The 23099-nt window shown below is 41.7% G+C and overlaps 2 protein-coding genes across 3 annotated transcripts in view; one reads left to right on the top strand and one right to left on the bottom strand.

Annotated features, from left to right (window-relative positions):
- The window catches only part of LOC128701303 (zinc phosphodiesterase ELAC protein 1), a 34638-nt gene extending 19114 nt beyond the window's left edge, over nucleotides 1-15524 (top strand). The window contains exons 6-8 of the mRNA XM_070100405.1: nucleotides 4782-4938; nucleotides 6541-6721; nucleotides 10016-15524. Of these exons, the coding sequence (XP_069956506.1) occupies nucleotides 4782-4938; nucleotides 6541-6721; nucleotides 10016-10150 (473 nt within the window). The 3' untranslated portion in view covers nucleotides 10151-15524. The remainder of the gene's footprint in view (nucleotides 1-4781; nucleotides 4939-6540; nucleotides 6722-10015) is intronic.
- Nucleotides 15135-23099, bottom strand: part of LOC128701304 (G2/mitotic-specific cyclin-B) — a 49234-nt gene continuing 41269 nt past the window's right edge. For both annotated transcript variants that reach the window (XM_070100403.1, XM_070100402.1), the window contains exon 8: nucleotides 15135-16286. In XM_070100403.1, the coding sequence (XP_069956504.1) occupies nucleotides 16179-16286 (108 nt within the window). In that variant the 3' untranslated portion in view covers nucleotides 15135-16178. The remainder of the gene's footprint in view (nucleotides 16287-23099) is intronic.

Here is a 23099-nt window from a genome sequence, read left to right as displayed (position 1 = left end):
TCTCGGCTATTAGACCTAGAAAACAGATTGTAAACAGTGGAGCATCAGTAATATGGAATGCTGGAGACGAAGCTTTATTCAGAGGTCTGATAATCCTGGACAACTAATCATCACTGATGTTAGCCTCACATTTTGGGTGTTAATAACAAGCATCTGTATGATCTCTCCATCTGAAACTTGTTATACACTAGGATCATTTTCATGACAGTTTATATGTAGAAATATACAGTAGTCTTTTCTTTCTTGAAGATACTTGAAAGCTATGTTCTTGGACTCCTGTGACTTCTAGTTCAGTTAGGTTAGTACAACACTGAGCTAATGTTCTTAAGAAATTATGACCAAACATAAGGAACACAACACGAACAGAAGGAAATGTTTAAATGTGTACAGTATATAAATATAAATGTCATGTGGAACACTTACTTTACTCTATAAATTTTTAGTACCATACATACTGTTTGCTCTCGTGTACATTTCACACTTTTGCAAATGTAGTTTTCTTTCAACTTCCTACTCCATCTGCTACTTGTTATTTGACTACACAACAAGTATGTAAAGAGCACTTTACCAACTGTAAAATGTTCAAGTACACAAGGTCAGAATGCACAAAGCTGGACAAATGCATCAAAGTCTTTTACAGTATTGATTTTCCTGCAATTTAAATGCATTAAACCCTGCACAGGCAGGCCCTGCTTTACAGTACTTCACTTTATGGCATTTTGCTAATGCAGTGGTTTTCAGTTATACCCATTCTTCATTTATTCAAACTTCCTACAGTAAATATGTTCACCACTCACTATAAGCTAAGGACAAAAATATTTTAAGAGAAGTAATGTGTGTACTGTATATGCATTTTTTAGGCCAAACTCTATTGCTCATTTAATATTTGATAGTGTGAACATGTTATCAGGCTTTTATATGCATTTGAAAATGAAAAAAGGCTGTGCTTCACTTTACAGTGATTTTTGCTTTACAGTGGGAGCCCAGAACCCAACCTGCTATATAAACGGACCCCACCTGTATTAGGTTTAATTAGCTGAAGATGTTATGAATAAAGAGAGCTCTCCAAAAACTGAAGTAAACTTTGGTAACTGATATTGACAAAGCGTTTCAGAAGACAGGTGAGCAAACACTAGGACTAGTGTTTGCTCACCTGTCGTGTAAAACAATAATACTAAAGTACTGGTGCCCCAAAGAAATTAGTCAAGAACATAATACTGTAGTGTTTGTAAATTATATTATTACATTAAATTATATTATTACATTAATGGTATACAATAAAGTGTACAAATGATGCAAATGTATGAACTAAAAGGTAGGTTACTAAGAGCAGTTAAGAGTGTTTATGTACAGAGTGAGGCTCAGGTTAAGGTATGTAGGAAGAAGGGAGGGGGAGTACTATTTCTTAGTGAAAATAGGACTTAAACAAGGGTGCATGATGTCACCATGGTTGTTTAGCATATTCATAGATGGGGTTTCTAAAAGTAATGAATCCTAAGGTGTTGGGAAGAAGTGTGAGCTTAAAAGATGATGGATCTGATACAAGGTGGTAGTTATCACAGTTGCTCTTTCCTAATGACATGCTTCTTTGGGAAAATGCTAAAAAAAAGTTGTGAAGGTTAGTGGATGAATTTAAGAGGGTATGTAAAAACTAGAAATTGAAAGTGAATTTAGAAAAGAGCAAGGTCATGAGGGTAGCAAAACGTCTAGGCACTGATAGAATGAATATCAGATTGGAGGGAGGGAAGGAGTATAGAGGAAGTGAATGTAGAGTATTTAGATAGTTGGGAGTGGACATGTCATCAGATGGGTCTATGAAAGACACAGTGAACCACAGAATAAATGAGGAGGGAAAAAGGTGGCTGATGTGTTGAGGCATCTGTGGAAAGAAAGAAGTTATCTGTGGAGCCGGAAGAGGGAATGTACCATTGTATAGCAGTGCCAACACTTTTATATGGGCCTGAGGCAAAAGTTTTGAAAATTGCAGTGAAGAGGAGACCAGAGGCAGTGGAGATGTCATGTTTGAGAGCATTGCATGGTGTGAATACATGTTAAGCAAAGAATTTGGAGCACAGAGATTAAAAGGTGTGGAGTTATGAAAAGGACAATTGAAGAGAGTCAAGGAAGGGTTATTAAGGTGGTTTGGATATGTAGAAAGGATGGAGAGGGATAGGATAGCTAAGAGGGTGTATAAATCTGGGGTGGATGTTAGAAGGGGTAAGGGTTATCCCAGAAATGGTTAAAAGGAGGTACAGGAGGCTTTGAGTTTTAAGGGCTTGAGTGGTCAGCAGGCTTATGTGAGCACGTTAGAGGAAGATATTCAGGGAAGCTGATTAACCATACTTGACTCTTGGAGGTGGGAAGGGCAGTGCCTGCTCTCTGAAAAAGGGATGGGAATGTTGCAATCAGTGTAGGGGAAAGGGATAAACTGATTGTGATGTCAGCACATTTTTGGCAAGACAACAATTGAATGAATGGTTGTGAATATATTTCCTTTTTTTGGATCACCCTACCTTGGTGGGAGATGTTCACTGAAGTAAAAAAAAATAGAGATGGTCCAAAGTATTTACATCAGGTGACTTTCATAGCGTCGGTATTGATATTGACCTAAAACTGAGTACTGTATCAGTATTGGTGAGTATTGGCTATTTTGATGGTATTAGTACTGGTCCAGTATCAGGGAATACCATCAAAATTAGCCTGGCTAATTTTGATGGTATCAGTATCAGCCTTAAATTGAGTATCAGTACCAGTATTGGCAATTTTTTTTATATTATCCTATCTCTTGTAAAAAAATAAATACCAACTAGTAGATGAATAAGACACACATGAAACATTTAGGTACAGTGGACCCCTGGATTAAGATGTCATTGGATTAAGTAACGTTTTTGTGTCAAAATATTGGCTCGGTTAACGACACTGAACTCAGTTAAAGTCATTCGTCCCAAACATGTCTGCGCACCGTGAACAGCCCGGACACTCCATGTACAGCCAGTGTGCCATTGTTTACCAGCCAATGAGGACAATTCTACACGTACATGCGATACATTTTGTATTATTCCATTGTTTTTAGTGCTTGTAACTGCTAAATAAGCCACCAAGGGCCCAAAGAAAGCTTCTAGTGTCAGCCCTTTGGTAAAGAGGGTGAGGAACACTATAGAATTCAAGAAAAAGTTTGTATAAAGATATAAAAGTGGTGGTGGTAGAGGGTGGTAGTGATGGTGGTACATCAGCCAGGGTACTTCCCCACACGCCAGCCAGGGTACTTCCCCACATGCCAGCCAGGGTACTTCCCCACACCAGCCAAGGTACTTCCCCACACACCAGCCAGGGCACTTCCCCACACACCAGCCAGGGCACTTCCCCACACACCAGCCAGGATACTTCTCCTCACACCAGCCAGGGTACTTCCCCACACACCAGACAGGGTACTTCCCCACATACCGGACAGGGTACTTCCCCTACACACCAGACAGGGTGCTTCCCTACACACAATTTGATATGAGTTGGACTTGCACATGAGTGAATAGAATTATCAAAGCTTATTGCCTGGGAAGCATTGAAAATTGGGTTGGAAAAATACGATTCTGTTAGTTGGATGGTTTGTGAAGGACCTGCCTAGTTTGGGCCAAGAGGCCTGCTGCAGTGTTCCTGCTTTCTTATGTGTAAACATTTATGGATGAACATCACCCTGACACAGCTGTTGCAGGCTGTGCTGGCAACATCTACAATGACAATATTGTGTCCCATTTTAGGGAAATCTTAAAGAGATACCAGAAACAGAGCTCTCTGGACAGATATTTAGTGCCACAGGTGTGCAGTGACTCTCAAGCTGGTCCTAGTGGCATTAAAAAACAGAAGGGAAGTAATCTCAGAAAAGGACTTGGTACCTGAAGTCTTTATGGAAGGGGAGTCCCCTTCCAAACAATAGTACACCTCCATCCTCTCCCCTCCCATCTCATCGCTCATCAAAAAATCTTCAATAAAAGTAAGTGTCATTTTAGTAATGTTTTACTCTTCATGTCTCATTGCTTTCTGTGTAGGGAAGTGTATATTTCATGTAGAAAAATTATTTTGTTTAATACTTTTGAGGCGTCTGGAACGGAGTAATTGGATTTCCATTATTTCTTATGGGGAAAATTAATTCAGATTTGGTATAAGACACTCTCTCTGGAACGGATTAATTATGTTATCCGGGGGTCTACTGTATCTTTATTGCCAAGACTTTTTGCCTGCATAACAGTTTTTTTTAGCCTAATGCAGAGGTGACTATATTGGACACAGATGAAGAAGTGGAATGGTGAGGTGCTTAGGTCCTCAGCCTTGGTCGAAGCAGAGAGGTCATCTTAAGAGTTCAGTACCTAAACCTAGATGGAAGGTGCTCACTTTCATTGCTTGGCCCATTTCTTGCTGAGTGCCATGTTCAGGAGTTAACTTGTTCCAGGAAAGGAGGTGGACAGTTCTATGTCTGCAGAAGCTTGAAATGCTGTACTTTCATGAGAATCCACTGCAGATTTCCTTGGGAAAAAGAACATAATTTTACAGTGGGGCAAATGGGGATGAAGGTAATTGGCAAGTCATCAATATAATGTAATTGTTTTTGTGACAGGCTTGATCCAGGGATAATCAAATGACCTCTCCCTTCCCATCCCAGTAGATGCCCATCTACACATTATTAAGAATGCAGAATTTCAACTTGATGTTACTTTATTAACATGATATATTGATGATAAACTTTATTGTTTGTTTCCCACCATAATAATTCCTAGGATTGATTACAGGACCAGTATATGGCCAGTTGAAGGAAGGCAAATCAATAATAACAGAGGATGGAAAGACAGTAACTCCTCACATGGTTCTTGGCCCTCCCTACCCTGGTAGGACTGTGGTGATCCTTGGTGATACCAGTGATGCTTCTCCACTTGCTCATCTTGTTCAGTAAGTATTTTTTTCTTTTCAACACACTAGCTGCCTCCCACCAAGGAAAACACTTTCACTATCTTTTCAGAAGCACACAGATAAGACAGTTCAAATGCTTCCCTAAACAGCAAATATTCCCACCCCACCTTTAGAGTGCAGGCATTGTACTTTCCACCTCCAGGACTCATTTCCAGCTAACTGGTTTCCCTGAATTCCTTCACAAAATTTTACCTTGCTCACACTCCAACAGCTCATCAGGTCCCTAGAACCATTGGCCATCACTACTATCTTATCATGCTCACACATGCCTGCTGGATGTCTGAGCCCATTGCACACAAAACCACATTTACTCCCTCCCTATATTCTTTCCTAGGATGACCCCTACCTTGCCTTCCCTTCACTATGGATTTATACACCCTCCAAGCCATCCTTATTTTGCTCCATCCTTTCTAAATGACCAAACCACCTCAGCAATCCCTCCTCAGCCCTCTGGATAAGACTTTTAGTAACTCTACATCTAATCTCCAAATTACAAATTTTCTGTATAATATTTCCATCACACATTGCCCTCAGACGTGACATCTCCACTGTTTCCAATATCCTCTTCATGCAACATTCACACCCCAAGCTTCACACCCATATAAGAGTATTGGAACCTACTATACTCTCATTCATTCCCTTTTTTGCCTCCATGGATAACATTCCGTCTCCACAGATGCCTCAGCACACCACCCACCTTTTTCTTTTCATCAGTTTTATGGTTTACTTCATCTTTCATATACTTACCCATCCACTGGCGAGTCCACTCCCAAATTTTTTAACATATTCACTTCCTATATACTCCCTCCCTCAAATCTAATATCCAATAATGATCTGATATATCTGTTGACCCTCTAACCCTCCACCCTTCTCAGGGTGGAGGGTGTAAAGATATGGACCTGAGAAAACTATGCGTTTAGGTCCAAGCACACTCGGACCTGCCCCCTAAAGGGATTTATTAATGGGGATGGGGAGCACTAAACCTATAGGAGTCATACAGCACCTGGGGGGAATGGAAGACATTCAGGCTTGATTCAAGGAACTGGAACATATCCCCTCACCAGCATCAGAGACCCTTCCTTGTTGGGTGCTAGCAGCAATAGTCTGGTTGATCAGGCCATCAATGAAATCTGGCCTAAGGTTGTATTTTGAGAATAAAACTCAAAGCCAGTCAAGGTAGATCAGTGATGTAAAAGGAAGACTGATAGGAGGCCCAAGATGCTTTCTTGTGGTACATCAGTGTTTATGAGAAGAGTTGATAAGGAAATGTTTATGATTATACGTTGGTACCCATTACTGAGCAAAGATTTGAAAAAAAAAAAGAATATAAAGCTTCTAATTTGAGAAAAAAAGGATGTAATCAACTGATTTTTTGCTTGTCATAAGTTGTCCATTAGTTACTATTTACTGTGAGTCTTCACTTGAAATCAGATAACAGGACCTTTAATATAATTATTACATGAATACATACACATGAATGTTTTTTTTATTACTACAGAGAAAGATTTTCTGTACTTAAGAACTTTAAAGTTTTTTAGCAAATTATATAACCCATTGAAGTTGGTGTTTACTGTATTGCAGATCCTGTGATGTTGTTGTCCATGAGGCTACTTACGATGATACCCTCAAGGACAAGGCTGTAGAGAATGGACACTCAACACCACTGCAAGCTGTCACATTTGCTAAAACCATTGGAGCTAAAACTCTCTTGTTAAATCACTTTTCACAGAGATACAAAGCAAAATGTAAAGCGAACTCAAAGGTAAATGTTTTTTGTTATATTAAAATTAATTCCTCAATTTATTGATATGAGTCAGAACTGAATGAAATGAGTGTAGAACTTTTAAAGAGATTTTATTCCTCAGTACAATATTTAGAATGCTGTATGGCAAACTACGATATAAAATACTGTATATTACGGCATTGAAGATACTATTTTTTTTCCCAAAATAAGTCTCGAAAATTTACCCAGTGTCTTGGAGGCCGAAGTACCATTTATCATTTTTTAAAAAATTTAGCCAATCAGAGTTGGGATGGGGGGGCGTCCACAACACTGGAGTGTCTTGTTCGCCATAAAATACAGTATATAATGTGTGATGGACTATGAGGTGCTGGTCTATGTGCTAATGGATATAAGGTTGAGAGGTAGGCTGTGAAACTGGAATCAGATTATGAGGAAGATGTGATACAAAGGTTAGTATTAACAATGAAAGTGGATGAATTAAAGGCTCATGATTTACAAGTATAACCAGTTGCTAAAAGAAAGTTTGGCTAGAGAGAATGATGGGGATGTTAAAAAGGTGTGCAAAATTAAGGCAATGTCAGAATGTTCATCAAATATTTGTAGTCAAAACACAGTAGGTCCAGGAGTGAATTTAAATATGACAGTCCTGCTTTAATGCAGATTTTCTAACTGATATTGATTTACCTCTCTAAATGTGACCCCCTTCCCTCCTCTCTGGCAGTATCCTTTTCATAACATCTCTGCCTATCCTTCTGTCTCTTTCACCTTGCTGTAAAGTGTGCATGAAGAGGACTGTGTAGGCTGGAAGATAGTGACAGCTGGTGAAGAGGTAGGAACATTAGATGTGAGAACATCATAAGGGTTATCCACTGATAGAGGTCATCTTATGGTGCTGAGGTAGGAGCAGGAGCAATGTGGAATTTTCCCGTAGGCATAGTTGGATCACTTATTACAATGTACCCTCTTTCTCCTTCAAATATCAAATCTTTCCCAAAGGAAAATAGGTTACTGACAAGAATATGAGGGGCATGCTTTTTCCGTAGTTCAGGTAGAAAGAGGGTTCAGTTACAGGCTGGGTCATTAGGATCTTTCTCCACAAATTGGATATTTTTCCAGTGATCTGCAGTATTTTGCTGGGTGGCCATATCACCAGCATTTGGAGCTTTGTTGCATTGTTGGTGTGAGTTTCCTCACCAGCAGGCATTGACCTACTTTGTATATTGAGGGAAGCTCATGGCAATTAAATGTCAGTTTACCTATATTGATTAGGTACTGTCTTCTGCAAACAGAGTGGATATACACTTCAACTTCTGTGAATGGGAGGTGTAGTCATTCTAATTGTATTTGGAAGATGACAGCAGCCTGTGAAGTGAAGTATTGTATAACTGTGTGAAGGATGTGAACCATCCCATGGTGTGAATTTTGGGTGGTGTTTCAGTGTAGTTATCGTGATCCCACTGCTGGTGTGGGGATTATTTTTTTTTTTATCAGCCTGCTTAGCATCATTAACTGATGATGCACATTCCACTTATTAGAGAATGAAAAAAAGAGGTCTTGCACAATAACTCATGACCCGTATTAGCTAAGTTTGTGATTGCTCAGGTATGCTTCAAAATTTCTTGGTTGTATGTGATAAAGGTGTACATGTACTATGTCAGCATAGCAGCTTGTCTATCATTCCCTTGCCAGTTGACCTCAAGGCACTATCTTTTGGCACACAGACAATCTTTGTCTTTGTCATAGGGAAACTGGTTTCATAGTCTAGATAAAACCAGGTATTAGAACAGATGGACTGCTGATACCAGTTTCAGGCTACAAGTGATTGCCTACAAGAATATGCAAGTTCTGAGGCAGGTCTATAGCAAACTAGGGGTTGGTGGAGGTATTGTAGTCAATGAAGATCCAATTGTAAACAATAAATAGGGGAAAGGAAAGGGGGCAAAGAGAACTCCAAGAATAAACTAAAAGAACCCACTTACTTGCCCTTTACCATGGGCACCTCCACTCTAACAGGTTGTGCCATAGTTTCCCAAAAACCCTCTTACCTTACCTGGTGCATGATACAAAAATTACACCTCTAAGGTTGCTTGTTTAGAAAAGAGCACTGACAGTGCAATAGTTTTTCAACTGATTATTATTATTATCATCAAAAAGAAGCGCTAAACCTACAAGGGTCATACAGCGCAGTTTTCAACTGATCATGGTGGCGGACAAACTGGTAGGAATATCAGGAATCATACACCTTGTTGCCACTTCTAGCTCTATAGACCTCTGCCATCAGAGGCACTGTCAGTGGACCATCTGATGTCTCACCAGATAATCATCTGACATGCCCTAAGATGAGCCAACCACCATAGCATTACCAATGGTAGAACAGGGGCGACTTTCATAAGAGTAAATATCCCAAGTAAGACCAAAAGGAGAGGGAGCATTGAAGAGTACCAGTATTTAGATTCAATCTGAGGAAGGGGGAGAGGGGCAAGTCCTCAGATCAAAAGCCCTTTTCACCATGACAAGAGCTTCCAACTTGAAGGTTATATTAAATACTGGAACAAAGTAAAATGACTTAGAGAGCGTATAAATCTGTAGGGAAGGGAAGGCGGGGTAGGAGTCATCCTCGAAAAGGTTGGAGGGAGGAGGTTTTTTGGGCAAGGGGCTTGGACTTCCAGCAAGCATGAGTGAGCATGTTAGATAGGGGTGAATGGAGACAAGTGGTTTATGGGACCTGATGAGCTGTTGGAGTGTGAGTAGGGTAATATTTTGTTAATTGATTCAGGGGAACCGGTTAGCTGGACTTGAGTCCTGGAAGTGGGAAGTACAATGCCCGCACTTCAGAGGGCAAGGGGTTGGGATATTGGCAGTTTGGAGGGACATCTAAACTGCCATATCTGAGTGCCTCTGCAAAGACTGATTACATGTGAATGATGGTGAAAGTGTTTTTCTTTTTTGGGTCACCCTGCTTCAGTTGGAGACAGCCGGTATGTTGAAAACGGTATGTTGAAAAAAAAAAAAATAATCTTTATTTCTTGTACTGGCAAGTTAGTAATGTGAATAATCCCAAGACTATGTTAATGTTTAAATCCAAAGTGCTTTAATGATCAGATTTTATATTATGAATTAGGAGTACTGGATTATCTAAACAATTTTGTTTTCTACTGCCTTGCTCATGAAACAACAGTTTTCGAAGTGCAATTGGTACGGTAATTTTTGCATTGTATGCATAACTGATACTACATACTAATGGTACCTTTGGTATGCATTGTATCTCTGCAAGACTTGCATGGTTAAATTTCCCAATTTCTTTTCTTCCAGGAGGAAGAAAGTATATCAATAATAGAAGAACAAGCCTTAATTGCTTCAGTGGGTTCATCAGTTCATATACAGTGTGCTGATGACATGTTTGTTTATGATGTACCTGCCAGATCTCGGGATATGCTCTCAAACTGATGACATATTTTGACTAACATGTATACTCGAGTATAGGTCTATTTTAAGGACATTATTTTTTACATAAAAAACTAGGGGGTCAACTTAAAAGTAATATTTTTGAAGGGTTGAAATCTATATATATTTTTTTTTATAACATATCTGCCATCTCCCACTGAGACAGGGTAACCCCCCCAAAAAAAAACTTTCACTTTTTGCAGAGGTTCTTAGATATTATTATTATTGTTGCATTAATGCAGAGGGGGAGGAAGCACTAAATCTGTAGAAGTCATACAGTGTCTTGGGGAATGTGAAGTAATAAAGTTCATTCCAAGGAACCACATAATTCCTTGGATAAGGAATAAAAGGACAGGAATATGGAAGAATTACAAGGGAATAGCCCACTGGAAGATGAGGGGAGTCATAGAATTGACAAGGAGAAAAGGGGAGGTTGGTGCATTGTGGCATCTATAGAGACAAAGATCCTTATCCATGGAAGTAAATAAAAGCAGCGCCCAAAGCAGTGGAGATAACATGTGAGAGTGCTGTGTATGGTATGGGTAATAGGCAGAGAATTTGTAGTTTGGAGAGGAGGAAATGTGGAGTTATTAAAAGTATTCAGGGGAGGCTTAATAGTTAACCCTTAAACTGTCCAAACGTAGATCTACGTTCACGTGCGTAGCGCTCCAAACGTAGATCTAAGTTTTTTTTACATGCTTTCAAATGTAGAAAAAAAAGGTCGGAGCTGTGCATGTGAACGTAGATCTACGTTTGGACAGTAGTAGACAGAAGTAGAGGGAAGGGTGGGGGGAGGGAGTAGAGGTTGTCCTAGGAAATTTGGTAAAAGGGGTTGTACACAAAGGACTTAGATATCCAACTGGTGTGTCAGCATGTTTGATGGGAGTGGAGGAAAGTGATTTTTTTTTAAGATTTGACATGATAGTGTGAGCAAGGAAATGTCTATGAAGGAATTAAAGAAAAACCTGCTTAGACTACTCAAGGTGGGAAGTACAGTGCCATCATTTTGAAAGGGGGTGAAGCTAATGTAATTTTAAAATGACCATCCACTGTAATAGCATGACTCTGGTAAGGGATTTTTTTTTTGAGGGAGGGTATTCTACCTTGGTGGGAGATTGCCTGTGTACAAAAGTGTGTTTGCAGTGATGTACAATTGCTACACACCACCAGCTCTATTGGAGATTGGATTTTCATCATATAGTGCTCTCATTTCAGTGTTCGGCTATATTTAACAGAAGACATTAGAATGTATATGGAATAGGTGGTAAGTTACTAAATGCTGTAGAGTTTTTATGAGGATAGTGAGGCTTAGGTTAGGGTGTGTAGAAGAGAGGGAGACTACTTCCTGGTAAAAGTAGGTCTTAGACAGGGATGTGTAATGTCACCATGGTTGTTTAATATATTTATAGATGGGGTTGTAAAAGAAGTAAATGCTAGGGTGTTCGGGAGAGGGGTGGGATTAAATTATGGGGAATCAAATTCAAAATGGGAATTAACAGTTACTTTTTGCTGATGATACTGTGCTTATGGGAGATTCTAAAGAAAAATTGCCAAGGTTAGTGGATGAGTTTGGGAATGTGTGTAAAGGTAGAAAGTTGAAAGTGAACATAGAAAAGAGTAAGGTGATGAGGGTATCAAATGATTTAGATAAAGAAAAATTTGATATCAAATTGGGGAGGAGGAGTATGGAAGAAGTGAATGTTTTCAGATACTTGGGAGTTGACGTGTCAGCGGATGGATTTATGAAGGATGAGGTTAATCATAGAAATGATGAGGGAAAAAAAGGCGAGTGGTGCATTGAGGTATATGTGGAGTCAAAAAAAAGTTGTCTATTGAGGCAAAGAAGGGAATGTATGAAAGTATAGTAGTACCAACACTTATATGGGTGTGAAGCTTGGTTGGTAAATGCAGCAGCGAGGAGACGGTTGGAGGCAGTGGAGATGTCCTGTCTAAGGGCAATGTGTGGTGTAAATATGCAGAAAATTCGGAGTGTGGAAATTAGGAAAAGGTGTGGAGTTAATAAAAGTATTAGTCAGAGGGCAGAAGAAGGGTTGTTGAGGTGGTTTGGTCATTTAGAGAGAATGGATCAAAGTACAATGACATGGAAAGCATATAAATCTATAGGGGAAGGAAGGCAAGGTAGGGGTTGTCCTCAAAAGGGTTGGAGAGAGGGGGTAAAGGAGGTTTTGTGGGCAAGGGGCTTGGACTCCCAGCAAGTGTGCGTGAGCGTGTTAGATAGGAGTGAATGGAGACGAATGGTACTTGGGACCTGACGATCTGTTGGAGTGTGAGCAGGGTAACATTTAGTGAAGGGATTCAGGGAAACTGGTTATTTTCATATAGTCGGACTTGAGTCCTGGAAATGGGAAGTACAATGCCTGCACTTTAAAGGAGGAGTTTGGGATATTGGCAGTTTGGAGGGATATGTTGTGTATCTTTATACGTATATGCTTCTAAACTGTTGTATTCTGAGCACCTGTGCAAAAACAGTGATTATGTGTGAGTGTGGTGAAAGTGTTGAATGATGATGATAGCATTTTCTTTTTGGGGATTTTCTTTCTTTTTTTGGGGTCACCCTGCCTCGGTGGGAGACGGCCGACTTGTTGGAAAAAAAAATTAGAATGGGAGACTTTTTGCAGAGCACAGCAATATTGCACATTTGCCACTAGTGCAGTAGCTGTGTGTTTTAGTGTCCATCAGAAACTAGGGTAGATTCTTACAACGTATTTGAAAAGGAAGGAATTTTTGGTAGAGTTTGGTCGACATATTGTTGTACAATGCCTGCACTCTAAAGGAGGGGTTTCGGGATATTAGCAGTTTGGAGGGATATGTTGTGTATCTTTATACGTATATGCTTCTAAACTTGTGCTCCGAGCACCTCTGCAAAAACAGTGATTATGTGCAAGCGAGGTGAAAGTGTTGAATGATGAAAGTATTTTCTTTTTGGGGATTTTCTTTCGTTTTGGGTCACCCTGCCTCGGTGGGAGATGGCCGACTTGAGAAAAAAAAAAATTATTAACATGCTGTATATACCTTAGTAATAAAATAAAGTCATGTTAGGCAAAATTCTTGCTCTAAAATAAGGTGTATAACCAGGAAAAAAAATAGCTAAGGTGGAAGTTTAGTGGGTGTCCAAAATGCCAGTATTTATACCACTGTTGAATGGATAAGAGCTGCCACTTTGGCAGTAACCTGCTAAATACACTAGTGGGGAGCTCAGCTGTTAAATGTTAAAAATAATTAACCATATCGTTATCACCAGATTCTCAGCATCAACTAAATGCTAAACCTATAAGGGTCACATGGTTAAGATTAGATAATTTTTTTTTGCTATCTTCAAAGTTTTGCTTCCTGTGTTCACAATCGGATCTAATACCTGTCCAGTTTCACAGAACACTACCATGTCTGTAGGTTTTTTTTCTTCTATCCCCTTTCTTGATGCATACTGCTTGAACAATGGTACCTTTGAACAGGATCAGACTGACAAGACTCCTGAAGGAATGAAAATGCTCAGTGAGCTTGAGATGCTAATCTCTGAAAACTCAGTTATGACACCCTAGCTTTATATCCCTTCCCCACTGAATCAACAGCCTTACCTGTACACTAAAATGACCGTAAGACTAATAGAGGGGGTACAGGGCAGTGGCCAACTGATTGCTAAAATGGCAACTACAGGACCACAATTTCTGCCCTAGCCAAATGTGTGTCCACCAAACACTGCAGAGCAATTAAAAATGAAAATTCAGCTGAATGATTCAAGTAGGGCTAACAACCTCCTGGTCCATTATCCTCTTACTAATTAAGCATGTTGCCCACCCAAAGGTCACAGCTCCAGTAGCTGGCTCAACTTACAGGCAAGTGGAAACTTGCAGGGCAGTTTGGTTTGGTTTCTGCAAGTCATAGCCACTTAGAGGGAGCTGAAGCCTAATCAGTATTGCCAAGACAGAAAACCTTAATATCCCTGTCAGGAACATCAAGGATATTTTAAGGGGAAAGGTGGAGAGAAAAGCTCCTTGCATGACTGCACATATCCCACACTTAGTGGTAAGCACTAAATCTATAGGTGTAGTGCCTGGGGAATGGAAAGTAATCAGGTACAATCAAAGGGAAGAATAAATTCACTTCCTTGGATTAAGAGCACCCCCCCCCCACGGGCATCAAGTTACGTTCCAATAAGGATTTGTCGGTTTTTACATTATATGGAGAGGCACCCCACTTGTACAACTTTAGGTCCCATTGACAGTCAAACCCCTTTGATTAACTACCATTAATCAGAGCACAAAATTCAAGTCTTAAGAGCAATTGCTGTATAGTCCTTGTGGCTTAGCGCTTCTTTTCTGATTATAATAATAATTAAGAGCAATTGGGCACACCAACTGCTCTTGCAGAAAGCCCTTGCAAAGTACTGAAATTTACACTACTAATTTTTACTTCATAGTAGCTCCTCTCCAACTGTCACTATTACCCATAAAGATTTGGCAGATTGTGAATAAATTTTGATCAGGTCCAAGGGGATATGGGGTAAAACTCCTTGGATCAAGAGCCCCTTTGCCAGTGCAAGGGACACTGAGTGGTTGTAATGACCCACTTATGCATCAGTGCAGCCACTTCCCTTTCCCCCTCACATGGACCTAAGTTTTAATACAAACCTGTGTCAACACTAGCCTTGCAAAAACCCTTAATCTTTAAATTATAAAGAATTTCAATTTGGTTTCATCATGGATCACTAAACCCGTAGGATTATAAAACACTTGAGAGGGATGGAAGGTATTTAGGGAACTGAAGCACAGATTCATTTCCCTAGATCAAGAAATTCTTTGAAATAAGAGCTATTTCATTGGCAGATTTGCCAATGAAGTGGGGAGTAGTGCCTTAAAATGCTAGTGATCAAAGTAATTGGAACTTGCCCCTTGATCAATCTGATTACTTCTCAGGAATTGTACTCCTACAGGTTTAGCTTTTCATAATTTTAATAAAAACTATGGGGGTTTTCTGATTTTAACTTGAGTTTTATTCATTTATTGAACACAGTTTAATATTGTTGCATCATTTCAAAACAGCACCACTCATACAGTGGTGGTTACAATCTGCAGGGAAAGGTTACAAACAAGACAGTATTACTATTAACACAGCTTTGGTAAATGATTATGTATTTAAGGAAGTTGCTTCTGTGCCCTTCATAATGTGCATTTATATACAAAATATTTGTTTCACACTTACTACTAATGTAAGTTTTCTCACTATAATGACGATGTTTTGTAAATCTTAAAATTTCAAGCTATTATGAGCACTACTGCGTATGTTTCCCCATGCAAACAGCGGGATAAAAATGTTTTATACATGACATCAGGTAAAAGCCAATAAACAGCTACCTTTTGGTCTGAATATTCCTAATGAATAATCACTTACAACTAAGATATTAGATTATTAACCAATTTATGTCCATTACAAGTATGAGGATCAGTAGAGCTTCAAATAAATAAATATACAAGTTTAGCAAATAATACTAAAGTAAAAAACTAAAGCCATAAAATTAAGTTCTTACAGGAAAAATATAAAACTTTTTGAAAGGAGTGCCATTTTTAATTAACTTGCAGACCTTACAGCTGACACCCAAATTTGTTTCAACTATAGGAATATGTAATACTTGGCAATACATTGATAGCCAAATAACTGCAGTGTCAGTTTTTGAAATTTGTTAATTATTAGATACTTTGAAAATGAAAAAATTAAATTCTGCAAGACTACAGCAATATAAAATAAAATACATGTATTGGCAATAGATGCCTCCTGTCTTACAGTGAATATACAGAGGAAACATGCTCTACAAGCTGTGGTAAGAGCTGTGCTCAAGCATTTACAAGCCTCATTACAGTATAAATGCATTCATCCAAGGGTAAAAAAAAATATGTTCATGTACATATAAACTAAAATATCACAAGATCCAATTTAAAATGACTGGCTTCTAAACCTAGTATTTACATTACCAGTAAAATAATAATTTGTACAAGACTATGATCAGCAGGTGTTCTCAAGTGAGAGCACCCTTCTCTGCTAGCTTTTTCACAGTTTGAGAATGAAGCTGGGGAATATCACTGATTTTCATCTGCTTATTGGTCTTGTACTTCTGTTTCACAGCCTGAAAAAAAGTAATAAAAACTGAATTTAAAAAAAAAAAAAAAAAAAAACAAGCCTCAAGATATCAAGGTAGTAGTGGAGGAAAGAAGGCCAAGATGGAGATTTGAAGAAAATTGATCTAGTAAATCAATCTGCACTAAAAAAAAATGTACAGAATATACCCTGGGCAAAATAGAAAAAAGAACAAAACCAACAAAATGGTTTAAAAAAATAATGTTTATTAAATATTCCTCACTGTTAAAAGCCAGGCTGTGGGCCATTACAATGGTGCACCTCTTCAAGGGGGGGCTCCTTGGCGTGGTGAAGAGGCTCTTGGTCTGAGGAATTAGCCCTGTTGGTCTTTTCCTCAGACCGAACCTAATTACCCCCCATTCTCCTTCCCTATCCCATCCTCCCCTTCTTCCATTCCTCCTCCTCACCCCTCCCTTTTGCCCTTCCTCTTTTTGGCCTTTGGGATTTCTCCCACAGGCGCGCTAGTTCAGGGAAAGGACACCGGGGTCCATCCCATTCCGTTGAGGTTCTTGGCGGTGGCGTAGTTTGCCGTGGAATCTGGATTGCCTGGGGATGTCCCGATTCCTCTCCGGTATCCCAGAGTAGCTTTGGGTGTCTTTCGGGCGACGGGTGTATCTCTGGAAGCCACCTTTCGGATTCCGGGGGTGGTGGCCGAAGGAGGTATGCTTTGCGGCGGATATCAGGCCACCCTCTCTTTTGTCCACCGAGGTAGCTCGGCAGATGTGAGGTTGCTATCCCGGATTGCTGGTTTACTGGCATGAAGGGTAGGGTATGGCACGGGTTCCATGCTGCATCTGCACTACTAGCGGTGCTGAGGTCCTCTTGGGCGCGGAGGGAGATTTCCGGCCCTTTCATTCCTCCTGGGAACTATTCCTCCCCGCTCCCCCCTTTTTTTTATTTTTTCTTTTTTTTTCTTAAAAACAAAAAGCAAAGGAGTAACCTAACCATGGCAGCCCTAGTCCATGAACCCACTACCCCCGAGCCCCTTCTTGATACCGCACCCCATTCTGACCCTGCCTTGTGTTTAGACCACTCTTCGGACACTCCTGATGTCCCTGTACCTCTTGCTGGTGCTGTTTCCTCACCCGCTTCAGGTACAGGGGCTTCGACTGACTCCTTCGATTTGTCTGAACTCCGCTCTCCTTTGACTATGCTTCCGGCTTCTCCCTCTACGGTACGGCAATTTTCGAATCGCCCGCCCATTTCACGCCGGACCAACTCTGGTCCTACTCCTAAACGCCAACGTCAATCTCCTGATGATGCTCCTTCGTTACCTTCCCATTCTACTCGGGAAAGACCGACATGTCAAGCACTCCCTCTCCACGCTCAGTTTCGGAACACACAATGGACTAAATTCTTTACTTTAAGACCGACTTCTTCTGCCTACCTTTCTGACCATAGTATTGGCAAAGCTCTCCTGCGTCATGTTGGTAGAGATTTCATTTCATGCTCTCGAGCGGTATGCGCATCGTCACTGTCCAGAATGCTACCCAAGCTCATGATCTTTCTCTCCTTTCGAATATCGATACTACTCCTATCACTATTGAAAAACATCTTTCTCTCAATTCTTGTAGTGGTACTGTCATTCTGCCGCATACCATAGTCCAACAGAATTTCCAGTCATGTGGCAATGACATTTTTGAACAGCTGGAACTCCAGGATCTCCCAATCCTCAAAGTAGACACTTATGTCCTTCCTGCCCGGGGGCGGAGACGTTACCCTTGCAATGTGGCTCGTTTAACTTTTGACAGCCGAGAACTCCCGTCCTCTGTATATGTCGCGGGACATCGGTTACAAGTTCGAAAGGTGATACCTACACCGCAACAATGTAGAAATTGCTGGCGTTTTGGTCACCCAGCGAAATATTGCAGATCTATGGCCGAATGCCCAGTCTGTGGTGCCGACGACCATTCTAATACATCTTGCAGTCAACCTCCATCTTGCCTTAATTGTAATGAAGCTCACCCTTTGTACTCCCGCCGTTGCCAGGCCTACTTAAATGGACGTGAAATCCGTTGCCTCAAAGAGGCAGAAGGTCTCCCTTATGCTATGGCAGTTACTCATCTCCGCCTCCAAGGGAGACTACCCCGTGTTTCTTATTCTCGTGTTTCTTATTCTCGTGTTTCCAAACATCCCCCCCACTTCTGGGGTCTCATCTTCTGCAGCCTCCTCTGTTATTACCCCTCCCTTAGCCACTACGGCGTCTAATCCTTTTGCTGTCCTTGGCTCTGACGTCCCTACTACAACTCTGTCTGTTCTCACATCTTTGCGTCCTTCCTCACAAGCCCCAGTATCGACCAGACCTCGTACAACACCTAATACCAATCGCCCTTCTACTCAGAAGTCCAAAAAATCCACATTGCTCAAATCTTCTTTACCCCTTCCTTCCCTTCTTCCACCTCCACACTTTACCTTTCCAGTCTCTGTACCTAGTTCTTCCCCTCTCTCTGGCTGGCTCTAGTACAAGTGTGGAGATTCACCCTCCTCGTACTATGCCTTCCACCCCCGTCCCCTCCCAAGTTTCTCCCTCTTCTGCCACCTCCCAGGTTTCTGCCTCTTCTGTCCCCCCCCCACACTTCATCTCCAGTCCCTTACTCTTCCCTCCCCGTCTACTTTGGTACAGTCCATTACTGTCCCAATCTTTACTCACCCTCCTCCTATCTCCAATATGGTCTCCCATACATCTTCGAATTCAGAAACACTTGAAGCCATTTCAGAATATATTGCAGAGACTAAACCTTCCATGGACACTGCCTCGCTTCCTGTTCCTTCTCTTCCCTCTCCTCCATCTTCACAACCCCATTCTTCGCAACGCTCCGTTCCTTCGCTACTTGAACGTCTTCCAATGCCACCACACGTTGACTTTTCTAACCCCTCTAGTCCGTAGGTGCCTTTACCTACAGATTCCTGGTATTTTCTTCATCGCCAATCATGGCCTACTTACAGTGGAATATCCGCGGCCTCGGGTAATCGGGGCGAGCTTCAGATGTTGCTTTCCAGGTTTTCCCCTGTTTGTGCTTGCTTACAAGAACCAAAATTTTACACTGCTGTTTTCCAACCTATCTCAGGCTATAATTTATTGTATTCTTCGGATCCTTTCTCAGATGGGACCTTTAATGAAAGTGCCCTTCTACGCAATGATATTCCATACTGTCAACTATTTGTCCATACCTCGCTGCATTACACTGCAGCCCGTATCCACTTGAATAAGTGGTTTACAATATGTTCTTTATATCTCTCTCCTTCTCGGGCATTTTCTATCCCAGACTTTGCCTTTCTTGTTTCATCCTTACCACCACCACCACCACTTCTGTTACTTGGTGATTTTAATGCCCACCATTTCCTCTGGGGGGGGTCTCATTGTGACTCACGTGGCATCCAGTTGGAGGCTTTTCTCGCCTCTCACCCCCTCCATGTTTTAAATACGGGTACTCCCACCCATTTTGATCCTCGTACTCATACTCTCTTGCATCGATCTATCAGTCTGCTCTTCCTCCACTGCACTAGACTTCACCTGGTCTGTTCTACCAGACTTGCACGACAGCGATCATTTTCCGATCATTCTTACTTCTCCTTCCTATTCACCACCTTTCCGTAGCCCTCGCTGGCAATTTGATCGGGCAAATTGGGATCTTTACTCACACCTCACTGCTTTTAGTGAGGTTCCTTCATCCTCCATTGATGAGCTCCTACACATCTTCTCGACGTCAGTTTATACCGCAGCTTCTCATTCTATACCCCAAACCTCAGGCAGGCATTCTCAGAAGTGCGTGCCTTGGTGGTCTCCTGCTTGTGCTCGTGCAGTACGTTTGAAACGTGCTGCATGGGGCAGGTACCAGTACAATAGAACCGCTGAGAGACTTCTTGATTTTAAGCAGAAGCGTGCGATCGCTCGCCGTGTCATCCGTGAAGCTAAACGCACTTGTTGGCGAGACTGTTTCCACCATCACCTCTGCTTCTTCTATGAGTGCAGTCTGGAAAAAAGTGAGGAAATTGAGTGGTAAATACTCTCCTGACCCGGCTCCTGTTCTATGGGTCGCTGGTGTTGATGCAGCAAACGCTCTCGACGTTGCCATTGAACTTGGCACACATCTGGTCCGTATTTCCCGAGGGCTCCATCTATGCCCCTCGTTTCTTTCCTCAGTCTGCCAGAGAGTTAGTACCCTTGGACTTATCTTCTCTCAAAGAAGAACAGTATAATGTGCCTTTTACACTTCAAGAACTGGAGGCAATGCTCTCAGCTTGCCGATCATCGGCAGCTGGGCCTGACGACATTCATATTCGTATGTTACAACATTTACATCGGTCAGCCCTTGCAGTCCTCTTACACCTCTTCAATCTTATTTGGGCACAAGGAGTTCTTCCCCAGCTGTGGAAATCTGCCATTGTTCTCCCTTTCCGCAAACCGGGTACTACAGGACATGATGCCTCCCACTATCGCCCCAACGCTCTTAGTAGTGCAGTTTGCAAAGTGATGGAACGTCTCTTAAATCAACGTTTAATGTGGTATTTGGAGACACACAACAGTCTCTCCGCTAGTCAATATGGCTTTCGTAAGGGTCGTTCTACCATAGACCCCTTACTACGCTTGGATACGTATGTTCGTAATGCCTTTGCGAATAATCACTCAGTTATTTCCATATTTTTTGACCTTGAGAAGGCATATGACAACTTGGAGATATAATATTTTGGCCCAGGCCCATTCCTTAGGCCTCCGAGGCAATCTACCATCCTTATAATAATTATTATAATCAAAAAGAAGCACTAAGCCACAAGGACTATACAGCGCTGCAGGGTAGGAAGGAAGCGAGGGCATCAGGTGGCAAAAGGGAGATGGACGAGTAATAGGTTACGGATAACAGCGGGGTAGTGGATGGTGAAAGGTTAAAGGGCAGCAAGAGACTGAACTAGAAAGGGCTGAGGGGAGAGCGAAAAGTATCACAGTTTGTGGAGTAAATCAGTCGTTGTCAAGAAGTCAATGAGAGAGTCAGGATTAAAGGAGGGTCCATCAGCAAGAAGGGAAGGTAAAGAGTAGCAGAACGAAAACGACGGAGGTAAATTCTGCGTGCTCGTTGATAGAGAGGGCAGTCTAACAGAATGTGGCTAATCGATACTGGAACTTGACACTGCTCACAGAGAGGAACAGGGTGCCTCTCCATGAGATACCCATGAGCAAGACGAGTGTGGCCAATGCGAAGGCGGGAGAGAGTGGTCTCCCAACCTCGGCACTGATGACAAGAAGACGGCCAGTAACCTATGCTCGGTTTAATAGAATGAAGTTTGTTACCGAGCAGAGTTGACCAACGTTGTTGCCAACGGGTGCGAAGGTGGGTAGCTATTGCAGCAAAATAGTCCAGAAATGGAACACCTCGAAAGGAAATCGGTAGGTCATGTACTGCTGACCGCGCAGCAGTGTGTGCCTGTTCATTGCCCTGTACGTCGACATGACCAGGGACCCAACAAAAAACTATCTTTATGTTTGGTAGAGATACGGCGTAGCCAAAGTTGGATACGGAGAACTAGGGGACGAGATGCATCAAATTTTCGTATAGCCTGTAGAGCACTAAGGGAGTCTGAGACTACTACAAATGATGACACAGGCATAGATGCGATACGAGTAAGTGCTGCAAGAATGGCATACAGTTCAGCAGTAAAAATGCTAGCTGAAGATAGTAAATGCCCCCGCACAACGCTGTCCAGAAACACTGCTGCGAATCCGACGCCGTCTGAAGACTTAGATCCATCTGTGTACACAGCAATGGCATGAGAATGGGAGTGGAAGTGATCAAGAAAAAGAGCGGGAAGCCACCGTAGGCAGTTGAGCTTTCGAGCAAGGGAGTGAGAAAGAACAGACCCGAACAGTTGGAACTTCCCAGGGGGCTAGGGAAAAGTGAGATGCTACATGAACATATAAAGGTGGTAACTGAAGGGAAGACAAGAGTGAATGTAGGCGAAGAGAAAAGGGACGGAGCAAACAGGGGCGGCGAACGAATAAAGAATGTCTACTAATATCGGTGACCATTCTATAAATGGAAGGATTGTGTAGATCGTGAGAGCGTACATTGTAGCGAAGGCAATGGGCATCACGGCGATAAGACAAGGATGGAACATTCGCTTCTGTATAGAGGCTCTCAACAGGGGAAGAGCGAAAAGCACCAAGGCACAAACGTAATCCTTGGTGATGGATAGAGTTAAGGCTAGAGAGAGTAGCAGGAGAGGCCGCGGAATAAATCTGGTCACCATAATCAAGTTTCGATAAAACGAGGGCTGAATGTAGGCGAAGCAGAGTTCGACGATCAGCTCCCCAGGAAAGATGAGCAAGGGTTTTAAGAAGGTTTAGCCGGCTGTGACAAGTTGCCTTCAGAGAGGTAATGTGAGGTTTCCAGGATAACAGACGGTCAAAGAGAAGGCCTAGAAACCCGACTATCATGTTCGGGGATACGGGAGCCATAGAGATACAAAGGATGATCGGAGATAACAGTGTCTAGTGAAAGTAATTTGGCGAGTTTTGGTACTTGAAAATTTAAACCCATGCGTTGTGGCCCAAGTGGAAACACGGTCGACCGCATGCTGGAGAGAAACTGCAATAAGATGACAGTCAGCGCCTGCACAAGCAATAGCGAAGTCATCAACAGAGTGATGACCAAATATTGGGTGGAAGAACAGAGGCCAAATCATTTATAGCAAGGAGAAAGTGTTGTGCTTAGAACATATCCCTGAGGGACACCTTTAGCTTGGACGAAGTCCGGGGAAAGAACATTATCGACTCGAACATGGAAATGTCTGTCAGTTAAAAAGTTCT

The sequence above is a fragment of the Cherax quadricarinatus genome, chromosome 72 (assembly GCF_038502225.1).
Source record: "Cherax quadricarinatus isolate ZL_2023a chromosome 72, ASM3850222v1, whole genome shotgun sequence".
Taxonomy (NCBI): Eukaryota; Metazoa; Arthropoda; class Malacostraca; order Decapoda; family Parastacidae; genus Cherax; species Cherax quadricarinatus.
This window is presented reverse-complemented; position numbering and strand designations above follow the sequence as displayed.